This window comes from Salvelinus alpinus, chromosome 8 (assembly GCF_045679555.1).
Source record: "Salvelinus alpinus chromosome 8, SLU_Salpinus.1, whole genome shotgun sequence".
NCBI lineage: Eukaryota > Metazoa > Chordata > Actinopteri > Salmoniformes > Salmonidae > Salvelinus > Salvelinus alpinus.
The window spans coordinates 77,444,114-77,456,801 of record NC_092093.1 but is presented as its reverse complement, the minus strand read 5'-3'; the positions used below and the strand labels follow the sequence as shown (position 1 = coordinate 77,456,801).

At 42.2% G+C, this 12,688-nt stretch overlaps 1 protein-coding gene across 1 annotated transcript in view; it reads left to right on the top strand.

Annotated features, from left to right (window-relative positions):
- Nucleotides 1–10,577: 10,577 nt before the first annotated feature.
- The window catches only part of mkxa (mohawk homeobox a), a 33,303-nt gene continuing 31,192 nt past the window's right edge, over nucleotides 10,578–12,688 (top strand). The window contains exons 1-2 of the mRNA XM_071415149.1: nucleotides 10,578–10,702; nucleotides 11,598–11,907. Coding sequence (XP_071271250.1) covers nucleotides 11,723–11,907 — 185 coding nt within the window. The 5' untranslated portion in view covers nucleotides 10,578–10,702; nucleotides 11,598–11,722. The remainder of the gene's footprint in view (nucleotides 10,703–11,597; nucleotides 11,908–12,688) is intronic.

Below are 12,688 nucleotides of genomic sequence, written 5' to 3'. Positions count from 1 at the left end.
TCTGGTCAAAACTAGTGCATTACATAAGGAATAGGGTGTCATTTGGGAAGCACACACCGAGACTACTTACTCCTCCTGACTCCCATAAAACATCAAGGGACGCGATTAATAGTATCAGCCTGGCTGAGCTAATGTAAAAAATTAGCAAAACATCAAAAATATGTGGTGAAGAAATCTTCACTCCTGTGATGTAAGCAGTACCAGCTGTGACTGAGGGTTACTGTGGGAGCACAGACAGACAGAGAGAGAGAGAGAGTGAACTTTGACTTGATTACTCTGAGGGAACTCCTTCCAAATATTCCAACAACGAGGAGCTGGGCCAAGGCTGAGACATAGTATCAAAACGATTCAAAACAAATAAATACCCGGTGATTAATGGCACTTTTATTGCTCATGCAGACACACTTTACGACCTTTCAAAAAACATACCGTATATGAAAACAGATTTTTAGGAAACGTTTAAATGAGAAGCATTTGGTAATCTAAACAAGCAGATGCTCAGCTCAGGCCATTTATGTTTTGTAATCTCTCTGTTTCGCTGTTTCTGTAACACACACACACACACACACACTCACTCTCTATATCTCGCAGTCTTTACTCTCTCTCTCTCTCTTTCTGTTAAATGTTTTGATTTGGAGGTCGCTGACTGAAAAGGATATGCATAACTAACATCATTAAACAAATGTTGCATGTTCCGCTGAAGGAAAGGAATTTATGAGACACAACTCCACTACATGTTTTAGCCATCGGTGAGTAGGGGCAGAGGCAGACCCACTGCTGCCTGGGAGTTCTTAAAAATAAAAAGATATGTTCCTCTTGTCCACGATGTCTTCCCAATGTGTGCTCAGACAGGATGACCCTTGATTTACCATTTTAAAGCCTCCTTGTTATCGTAAAGAAATACTGATTTTCTCGTCTTGACTATGTTTCTGAGCCCTGTGTTGTACTGTGTTTCTGAGCCCTGTGTTGTACTGTGTTTCTGAGCCCTGTGTTGTACTGTGTTTCTGAGCCCTGTGTTGTACTGTGTTTCTGAGCCCTGTGTTGTACTGTGTTTCTGAGCCCTGTGTTGTACTGTGTTTCTGAGCCCTGTGTTGTACTGTGTTTCTGAGCCCTGTGTTGTGCTTTGAAGAGCATCAGGGAAAGTAACTAGTAAGATTGTTTCTCTGTGCTCTGGTCTGGTCCTCTGGCCCACTGGCCATAAACCCACAGTTCAGTTGAGTGTATTAGCGGAGCCACAATCCCTCTGAGAAAGGAAACTGCCACTTTCTGTGGCCTGTCGACCGGCACAGGGACATTATTCATGGGAAATTAGAGGTTGCGTCTCCACGCCTCGGCAGAGGTAGCAATTACGTCCGGTCGGTCCCTTCCCTTTAGTCGCCATCACTGGAGATTCCGTCCCGTACTTCTCATGGCTTCATTAAAGGGAACAGAAATAGTGAAGGGATATCCCTGACCGTTGTTGACCGGACCGTTGTCCCCAGGTTCAGGGAAATGTGAAGGCCTGGCTGCCACACCCGCTAGACTGACTGGTACCTCTTACCGATGGCATGACCCTACTGTACACTTCACGCACAGTCCAGACTTCTGTCATTTTTTGTAGGTCAGGTGATGGGCTTAACCATGGGTCAAAGTTCATATTGACTGTTTAATATACACTGAGTGTACAAAACATAAACACCTGCTCTTTCCATGACAAAGACTGACCAGGTGGATCCAGATGAAAGATATGATGCCTTATTGATGTCACCTGTTAAATCCACTTCAATCAGTGTAGATGAAAGGGGAGGAGACCGGTTAAAGATTGATGTTTAAGCCTTGATGTTTAAGCCTTGAGACAATTGGGAGACAGATTGTGTATGTGTGCCATTCAGAGGGTGAATGGGCAAGACATACCATTTAAAGTGCCTTTTGAACAGGGTCTGGTAGCGGTGCCAGGTTACAACTCAATATAGGAAAGGTGTGCTTAATGTTTTGTACACTCAGTGTATAAGAATACAAGGGAATACATTTTGAAGGAACTGGTACTGAAACATTGTGATACTAGCTGCTCAATTGTTTCAGAATGGAAGTTCTGAAAACTTCCCACATCTATCCAGGCACCCGGTTGAAATATTTCATAAAGAAACTAATGAACAGTAAAAGTCCTTTCCAAATATCAGAAGTGGTTTTTTTCTCTTTCCTTTAGAGAGCATAAGTGCCATTTTAATATAAAATCCCAACCGTAGCACAGCATTGCTTGCAATTCAGCCATTAATAACATGCAGCAGCATACACAAGGGCCTCTCAGTGTCACGTCCAAACAGGGAGAAAAACCTAAAGCCCACGGTAGCAGCAGGAGCAGGGATTTGGAGTAGGACTCAACACAGCCTCTGTTCTCAATCTGTAAATTGGGTTTTATATCATTACAGCTCTCTCACACACACAGCTAGCGGCCAGCCAGCCAGGCCTGTTGGTAGCGTGTCATAGCGCTCTCCTGCTGTTTGCACAGCGGGATGTAGGCAGTGTGTCAGTTTCTTTCCCTGCGGGTCATGTGCCCTCACAATTCAATATTCCTTAAAAGGTTAAATGCGCCTTGTAATCCGCTTGCATTACCGGGTGGCTTTTAAAAGGGTTTCATTGCCCTAATGAATCTTGACGTTCCCATCCATAAAGTGTAAATAACTAGCTGGCCTGACAATAAATAAACAGAGAAATGAGTGGGCAAATACCGCAGAGTCTGGGTCATGTTTCAGGGCTAGCAGAGTAACTTCTCCATAAAAATCTCAACAACATGAATAATACCTACATTGGTATTGACAGCCCAGGCTTATGATTATGTACTTTATATGGCTTCGAGGTTTGCTCAAAGAGGAAACTTACCTGTGGCTCTGACAGCAGAACAGTGATGGCGAGTGCATTAGGAAATATTTTCATAATGGGCAACAGGATTTATAGACAAATAATACTCAGCCGTTACCTGTGCCGCATTATCAATAACAATTGCCATAATCATTGTGTTCGAGAAATTGAACTTTTGCCCCATCAGTAATAGTTTTAGTAGCATAAACCCAGAATACACTATGATAAACCCAGTCTTACCCTACAACCTGGAAGGATCTAGCTGTGACCTAGTGTTTTGGAAACTGATATACCGTAGGCTGCTACTACACATACTGTACACCTACCTTGTAAATATGCTCAGACACACGCATAGCCACACACACAACCACACACAGGGAGAGAGACGGATATCAATTGGTGTAGAAACACACCCACACAGCTGTAAGCCAAAAGCCATCCAGGTTTTCCTCGTTCAGAACCAACCTGAGAACTGAGGTCCTTGTGGCTCCCCACCAAAAAATGATTTTCATGCCACAGCTCTTCTCTGGGTTCCAGAGGTAGAAACATGTATCACAGAGGAATGATACCCAATCAACATGTCATCTGTGAGGTATAACAACTTCTTACCGAGTATCTGTGACACGCTGTTGTTCCTGTACTTTTAAAGACACATTTCCATCCTGAAATGAGTCTCTCCGAACCATGTGCTTCAGAGGTCTGTCTACTCGAAAGCTATCTGACGACCATTAGTTTGATTGACCTGTCAATCAACCTTCCTGTCTATATTCCACCAATCATGTCCCTGGCATTCTGTTACATCACTTGTCTCTCGTGTTTTTCTCTCTCTAACCCTCAACTCGATCGCTGTTCTTCTCCAGCTATGATTCTGACATTAATGAATGTCCTTCCGCTCAGCCCCATGCATCACGCCAAAGCACAGTTCAGCCTTCTGCTTTTAGTCTGCCCAGGCCCGAGCCTAAGCCAAAGCACTCCCAAATGCTGCAGAGGTTCTCAGCTGTCTACTCAAAAAGAAAAACACATGTACAAAGAGCATGAGCAACCAAAGACAAAGCAGCACAAAAGGTTTAGAGTCAACAACAAAGATGTGACTGAAACAATAAAAGAGACACGTGCAATACATAAAACCTGCATATTCAGGTGATTCAGAAGGCATTGATGTCTTAGGAAGCTGTAAAGGAAAAACACAGGAGAGGGCTAGGGTGCCCAAACAATTATTCCTTAAGACAGTGTAAAGGAAAAACAGGAGAGGAGGGCTAGGGTGCCCAAACAATTATTCCTTAAGACAGTGTAAAGGAAAAACAGGAGAGGAGGGCTAGGGTGCCCAAACAATTATTCCTTAAGACAGTGTAAAGGAAAAACAGGAGAGGAGGGCTAGGGTGCCCAAACAATTATTCCTTAAGACAGTGTAATAGAAAAGCAAGCCTCACGGCCACTAATGACATCTAGGATGAGTCCCAAATTGCCCTGTATTCCCTATACAGTGACCAGGGCCCATAGGGGTCTCATTTGGGACGCATACCCTAACAATGGAGGGCACTGTAATTGGTTTAAGTACGTGTGGAAAGATTGTCCATATCCGTATGTTCTGATTACTGTCCCAAATGTTTAAAGTCATTTGGAAAACCCTGATTGAATCGTTTTAGACAATCCAATAAGAAGTCCTTGTCCCACAACCATCAGACTTTCCTATTTTCCACGAAAAAGGGGCAATGATTTGAACAAATATGTCTGTGGGTTTTAAAGTGGAGGCCTAGCTATGTAACCCTTACTCAGTTTGAATGGATTAAATTAAAGCCAATCTTTGGTGTGAAAATGTCAGTTTAAATGAGGGACTGATTAGGGTTTTCCAGAGGGCTGTCGACTTGGGTTTATAAAGGAATTTAGAGTTTAATGGTATAAGGTGTTGACAGAACAGTACTTTCAACTAATGGCTACCTTTCTAACCAAAGCCTTGATACACACTGAACAATGGATGCCGTGATTATATCCCCAGCAATAAGGGTGTCTCTAGCTGATTTTGTGATGTCAAATACATGTCTGTTTTTAACATTGGCAATAAGTGCCCTCAAATAAGGTACAGACGTCATCCTCACACGTCAGTTTACCCATTTCACTGTTTCTCAGTGGAATAGTTTGAACATTGTGTCTTCATCAAAATCCTCCCAGGCCTTGTGTGTCTGTCTGTGTGCGTCCGAAATGGCACCCTATTTCCTTTATAGTGCACTACTTTTGACCAGAGCCTATAGGGTAGTGCACTATATTGCGAATGGGGTGCCAAATGGGACTCACACTATGTCTGTTCTGTTAGTTAAGTGGTGTTTTATTTATAACGCATAAACACTTAATAGTCTCTTTAAGCAGACATATGCTGTAAGAGCAACAGTTGGCATTAAAGCTGAGCTCTTGTTCCTGGGAGGAAAACATAAACGTAATGAACACAAGAGACATAAAAACCTAATGACAAACACTTCTCAGTTCCCGGCTGTGCCAAAACCACAGCCAGTCACATTCATTTGAGTGGATGATTGATGGATCAACAAGCCAGTCAGAGGACCACGGAACAGAGGCCTTTGTTCCAATGAGCCAAGTCCCAGAATGTTCTAGTGTGCATCGTGATTCACCCCTCCATGACGGGACACAGCCTATAGAGCTCGCCAGCTTGTAGTCCTAAAACACGGGAATGAGTTAGCATTTTCTACCTCTTATTAGTTGGCTATTCCAATGAGGGAAAGAATGGGATTTTGGAATAAACACGCAAAAATAAGGTCTGAGGTTAACACAGGCTTAGGATATATTATATATTTTGTTCTATGAGGACATATCAGAATTATGAAACATTTATGTGCTTGTTTTGATTACATAAACGCTTCAAGATTATCTCCTAGAACAAAATGTGTAAGATCTCCTAAGCCTGTGTTTCCCACAGACCTTGTTTTCGGCATTTATCCAAAAACCCTATAAATTTCCCCATAGGCTTTGGCCAACAAGCCATGGTAGAGTTAGCCTCCGTTAGTGCCTACAAAAAGATGCCATTACTGTTGCTCTCTATGTAGGCTACAAGAAACCTCCATCTTCGAGAAAGGGCCTTCAACTAAAGTGTTACATCTCACACCCATTGCTTTCCCTTATCTGCTTGTCTTGGCCTTAGTGCAGCTAAACTCAAGTGAACACTTCAAGAGACATTTTTTTGTCTGTGCAAAATAATGCAGAACTGTCAGTGGCATTGGCTTAAAGGAAAGTGAGACAGTGTAACGTTGAAAGTCACTAAGCTCTTCAGTACGGGCCATTCTACTGCCATTATTTGTCTATTGAGATTGCATGGCGGTGTGATCGATTTTTCTATACCTCTCAGCAACGGGTGTGGTTGAAATAGACACATTCATTCATTTGAAATGGTGTCCACATACTTCTGTGTATATATAGTGTATCATACGAAATGGATGATGGACATCCACAAATTAATACATACCATACATATCATATTAAATTATGTATTCCGGATTTACGTACAGAATAGTATGAAAATGCTCTGAGACCAGGTTGGATTCGTGCGTCTTTCACATGCAGGGCATTCATTGCTTTCCCTTATCTGCTTGCCTTGGCCTTGTTGCAGCTAAACTCAAGTGACTTTTCTTTTCTGTGTCCATTGTCTGTGTAAGATAATGTAGAAGTGTCAGTGACATTGGCTTAGAGGAAGGTGAGACTCTAATGGTGAAGCTTAGGCCCCAACCTTATATATGGACCATTGGAGTTCAATTGCATGAATGTGAAAATCTAAAAATATTCAACTGGGCCAAAAAAACAGAGGCTTTATTGGGTATCTTGTAGGTTTAGAAATAGTGTTGAAAGGAGGAACCACTATACATGTTAATGTCGGGGGGGGGGGGGGGGGGATATATGTTGACCTTTAAAGGTGAGTCCTAAAGGTCATAGGTCAAACCAGGAGCAGGTAAAGTGAGTTACTTTCAGAAGGGGCATTGCAAATAAACTGACCAAAACCTTAATTAAAGTTATTACATGAGAGAGACTCATTCATAGCGTGTTTGCACAAACTATTTGCAAAAGTTGTTCACTCCCATTAAATGAAAATAAACACAAATAAACGATAATTACATGGGTCTCTAAACCTGCATATAGGTTTGCTGCTTAGTCATGAACAGGGAATCACTACCTTGGATAAACCCGAAAAGGACACACACAGCTCAAGAGCTCAGCAGTTCTGACTCAGGCAGAATGGCCTTAAAGGGGAAATCTGGGATTCAAACAACAACAAAGTGGTCTCCTGGTTTCAAATTCAAAAAATGTAGGTACCAATTACAGATTGCCCCTTTAAAAAGCGACAACTTGTGCAATTACAGTAAATGAAAGGGTTCATCAGTGGTAATCAGTGGTAGGCTATCTATAAAAGCACATTTTTCCTGAACGCCTCACCGCAAATTAGGCCTAACAGAGAACTCTTTAGATATGCTATTTCAATTAATTGATCTGTTTTTCTTCAGCAGGGCTGCAATGGTGACCTTGTAAAAAAGAAAGGAGCATCTTAGGTCACCTAAAAATAGTGTTTCCAAAAGTGATAAAGGTTAAAGTTATATTTAAGCATATTTCTTTTTCTTTTCTTAAAAGTACTTTTAAACTTGGTTAAGCCTAGCCCTAAGCTATACTGAAAACATAAACACTCATCTGGAGGATTGTGAGAAAAATGGAAAATGCTCAATAAGAGGTGATGTCTTAAACAATTCACGTCAAGGCCATGATTGTAAATAACCTAGCGTTTTACGTGGGTAAAATCACTGGGGAAGCCAGGGGGGAAAAAAGGCTTATTACAACCTATGTGTTGTGACAATTGTGTTGTTTGCTCTATAATCTGTTAGTTTATATGCCTTGTGACCGTGATATATAGGCCTAAAGGCAGCGGCAATAAGAAGACAGTGAGAATAAATTCAACCACACCTTTGTTTCATCACAAAACCAGAGAGCAACATCTGTCCTGTGAAATCCACAAAGCATAGGCCTTATTGCATGTAACAAACAGTTACATGACCTACAGTATGGTCAAGCAAGTTAATGTTTCCGACATTTTCGGACCACTGAACAACTATTGATTTAGAACCACAGAGTTACCGCAAGTCGCAAGGAAAACAGGAGCTGCCTCCACTATTCCAGCACCATTTCAACTTCAACATTTCAACATCATCAAATCACTTATGCCTAGTCTAATAGAGTGACAACTAAAATATACACTACATGACCAAAAGTATGTGGACATCTGCTCGTCGAACATCTCATTCCAAAAGCATGGGCATTAATATGGAGTTGGTCCCCCCTTTGCTGTTATAACAGCTTCCACTCTTCTGGGAAGGCTTTCCACTAGAGGTTGGAACATTGCTGCAGGGACTTGCTTCCATTCAGCCACAAGAGCATTAGGGAGGTCAGGCACTGATGTTGGGCAATTAGGCCTGGCTCGCAGTCGGCGTTCCAATTCATCCCAAAGGTGTTCGATGGGGTTGAGGTCAGGGCTCTGTGCAGGCCAGTCAAGTTATTCCACACCAGTCTCGACAAATCATTTCTGTATGGACCCCGCTTTGTGCACGGGGCATTGTCATGGTAAAACAGGAAAGGGGTTTCCCCAAACTGTTACCAAAAAGCTAGAAGCACAGAATCTAAGGGGGCTAGCCCAAACCATGAAAAACAGCCCCAGACCATTATTCCTCTTCCACCAAACTTTAGAATTGCCACTATGCATTGGGGCAGTTAGCGTTCTCCTGGCATCCGCCAAACCCAGATTTGTCCGTCGGACTGCCAGATGAAGCGTGATTCATCAATCCAGAGAACACGTTTCCACTGCTCCAGAGTACAATTGTGCCAAAGCTTGGCATTGCGCATGGTGATCTTAGGCTTGTGTGCGGCTGCTCGGCCATGGAAACCCAATTCATGAAGCTCCCGATTAACAGTTATTGTGCTGACATTGCTTCCAGAGGCAGTTTGGAACTTGGTAGTCAGTGTTGCAACCGAGGACAGATGATTTTTACGAGCTTCAGCACTCGGCGGTCCCGTTCTTTGAGCTTGTGTGGCCTACCACTTCGCGGCTGAGCCGTTGTTGCTCCTAGACGTTTCCACTTCATAATAACAGCACTCACAGTTGACCAGGGCAGCTCTAGCAGGGCAGAAATTTTACGAACTGACTTGTTGGAAAGTCACTGAGCTCTTCAGTGCGGGCCATTCTACTGACAATGTTTGTCTATGGAGATTGCATGGCTGTGTGCTCGATGTTATACACCTGTCAGCGATGGGTGTGGCTGAAATAGCCAACTCCATTCATTTGAAAGGGTGTCCACATACTTTTGGCCATGTAGTGTACCAAAAAAACGATTTAGTCCAATCAACGTAAGCTAAAAATGATGTGGCTGTCCATGGTTTTGATTTCTGTGCGTGTGTGTGTACGTGCTTGCGCCTTCGTGCAAGTAGAAAAAACATGTCTCACACTACTTGTAGAGAAACGCCAATACCATCCTCCTCTCTTTCATGTGAACGAAACGGTCTATCACTTTGTCATACAGTACACTTTTATTTTATTTTGTCCTAGGCTACCTGGCAAAAATTCTTGCTTGCTAGCCTAACTTTCTTTCATGGGCAACATTAGCTAGTTAACATTAGCCTTCTACATCTACTGTAGCTACATATTGAACTTCCATCCTGTCAGGCCAGGGGCATAATGTAGTAATTAATGGTTGGATCAGACTCACCATTATAATCATTGGCTAGTACGGATGATTAAGTCCAAATCTCTATCTCCATCCATGGTTAATTTAGGAAAGGGTCAATTTTAGCAAGCTAGCTCGCCACCGGAGGACAACAACACAATGAGAGGCAATAATTCAATGTTTTTCTGTCATTGAGGTATGCTCTCAACTCGATTTGATAGGAGTGATGCCAAATCCAAACTGGCTTCCCTTTACCCTTTTTTTTGGTGCGTCAGGACCATTCACAGTTTAGCTCAACGCTGATTGGCTATTATTTTATACGTTTTTTCATCAAGGTGGGCCAAATGCTCGCCACATCCCTTGCATTCAATGCTATGGGCGGCAACAATGTCATACTCTTTTGGACCAGACAGCATCAGATAGATGGCCTACAAATACAGAGACAGAGGGGCGCTGTTTCGCTTGCTCGGATCCTTTCTCCTGTGAAATACTTCAGCCTATTGCGAATTGAAGGGAAATGATGAAACACAGAGAAAGTTAAATTATGTAGTTTTTTTTCAAATTTTCTTGGTAATTTTTGGGGGGGAAGCCTAGCATCCCTTGGCATCCAGGAATACACGCCAGTGTGTTTTACAAGCTCCAGATGAGTGCAATCTATCACTAAACACACGAGCACCTGCACAGAGTCAATTGACCAAGCCAGGGAAACGTTTTTCGGTGAGAATGTGTTGCATCAAGTCAGACTACTCCGCGCTAATTTCTCAAGAAAACGCGAACACACACAATGAAGCAAGCATCTAACTGATATACAAAGCAAAGCACAGAAAAGTGGTATCGTGCAATAATAGACAGATGGAAAAAGTCCAGACGCAAACTAGCAGTGAAACACTGCAGCGCTGTATCCCTGATGCGTGCCGCGGAACAGGCATAGAGTATTAACTTTATGTTCGCAGGCTGGGGCTCTGTGCTAGGAAACATGAGAAGGGTGACATATTCAGCTTCTCGGGCTGAGAATCGGAGGCCACTGAATAAAGCAGAAAGGCGACCGCGGTTCGTGTGGTTTTAGCTCAGGAACTTAGAACGGGAGCATGTGAGCAGGGAATGGACAACTGGAAGCAGGATTACAAACTACACCGAGAAGCAGGCGGGCTGCGGTACAGGTAACTGAGAATGGGATATCGTTTGATGTGGTTTCCTATGTGTGACTACAATGGCAAAACTACTGCCGTATCTTTAAAGCGCATAATGCCTCAGATGGGATATATCTGGCAACATTGTTCCACGCTGATGGCACAGTCTATCCCGTGACTGGAGTTATGATCATGTTATGACATATTTTGCGGTATGACAGTAGTAATTGTAGCTAAATCATAAACATTACCGGTTTGAATCAAATAGAAGAAAGAAAAAATAACTATAGCCGATAAATTTTGTCTGTCAGAAAGTGCGCTCAATTGCACCTCTGACATTTCTGTCGAAGCTCTAGAGATTTCATGGCAACACGCAGTGGTGTGGAATGCATTATATATTTTTTTGAATCAGGGGAATAATGGGGTTGGAATCACATTATGCACGAATGAGCCCGTGCGACTGTGAACCCATTTAGCTAATCTGATGGACCGTATTTTGTCTCAATGTATTGAGATGCTCTGTATGGCGAGGTTGTGTTGTCAATCTACAGTAGTAGCCTAGTGAGTAAAATATGAAAATATCACTCACAGGAATGCCTATTGGATGCATGGTACCGCACCGCGCTGCGGAGTGGGATGTGTTTTATTGAGACTGCATGAACTTCATAGTGATCTTTGAGTATAGTCAAGAGCACTTCGTAGAAATCACCCTACTGCCTTTGTGGTTTCAATCAGGCTTTCGCTTGGTGCGTAAATTGATCCACCATATGATGAATTAGGATAAAATACAATGAATGCACCTTTGATTTGGGCGCATCATCATAATTACAAAATCATAAACCCGACTTTAGCGAATGATGTACATCTGAATCTGTTAACCCCAGCTGCGTGACTTTCTCATCTCCGTTTTCCACTTGTTTCACAGGAGACTCACCGGGACACCGGGACACCGGGGGCAGCAGCAGCTTCAATAAAACGTCAAGTGCAACACTTTCGAGAAGACAGACAGATTTTACGCAGCAGATCATACGGAGGAATACCGAACCAAAGATGAATACTATTGTGTTTAACAAATTGAGTAACCAGGTCCTCTTCGATGAGAAGGCGAAGGAGGCCGAGAGGAGCAGTAGAAATTATTTAGACGTAATAGATGGACAGCATCCGGACCTTCATCCAGACATGCTATCAAGCAATCACCAAGTTATCAAAGACAACAACGGCATCAGACACAGGAGGTAGGCTATGTCACTCATTCAAACCTAAAAAAAACGAATCAGACAACAAAACTCGCAACAGTGTTTCGATTTTTCAATTATTCCAATTTGGTTTGCATTGTATAGTCCTATCTGGGTAAGGGGCGCAACTGAAGACATAGTGATACAGACTGTGTAAAAGGTGTAAAAAGTTGATGCTGCAAATTTAAATTGTGCATATGAGTTTCTTAGATTATGGTGAGCCCAAATAACCAAGTCTGCATAGTGCGTAAGTATGCGTTTATAATGCACGTCGTAGGCTTTTTGAAAGCAATGTCATCTAATAATATTTAGGATATGTTCTAAAACAATAATCTCAATTATAAATTCAGACAAAAAGTTGTCTAAAAAATCTAAGCAAAATATGACAAAATCATTGCACCCAATGCAGCCAAAATATTAACCAAATTAGGAGGTTTTACATGCATATTTCATTTTTCCATCAGTGTAATATGATCTTTTTGTTTTAGGGAAATTGCAGGAAATGTATATTTGCTATTGCAACCTGGTTTGCATTTTAGTGTTGATATTCACATAAAATCTACAGATTAATCAATCAACTCAAATTGTATTGGTCACATACACATGTTTAGCATATGTTATCGCGGGTGTAGCGAAATGCTTGCGCATCTAGCTCCGACAGTGCAGTAATATCTAACAAGTAATATCTAACAATTTCACAACATATACCCAATACACACACATCTAAGTAAGGAATGGAATTAAGAATATCTAGGCCGTCCGTGTTCAGTAGCATGTTTTA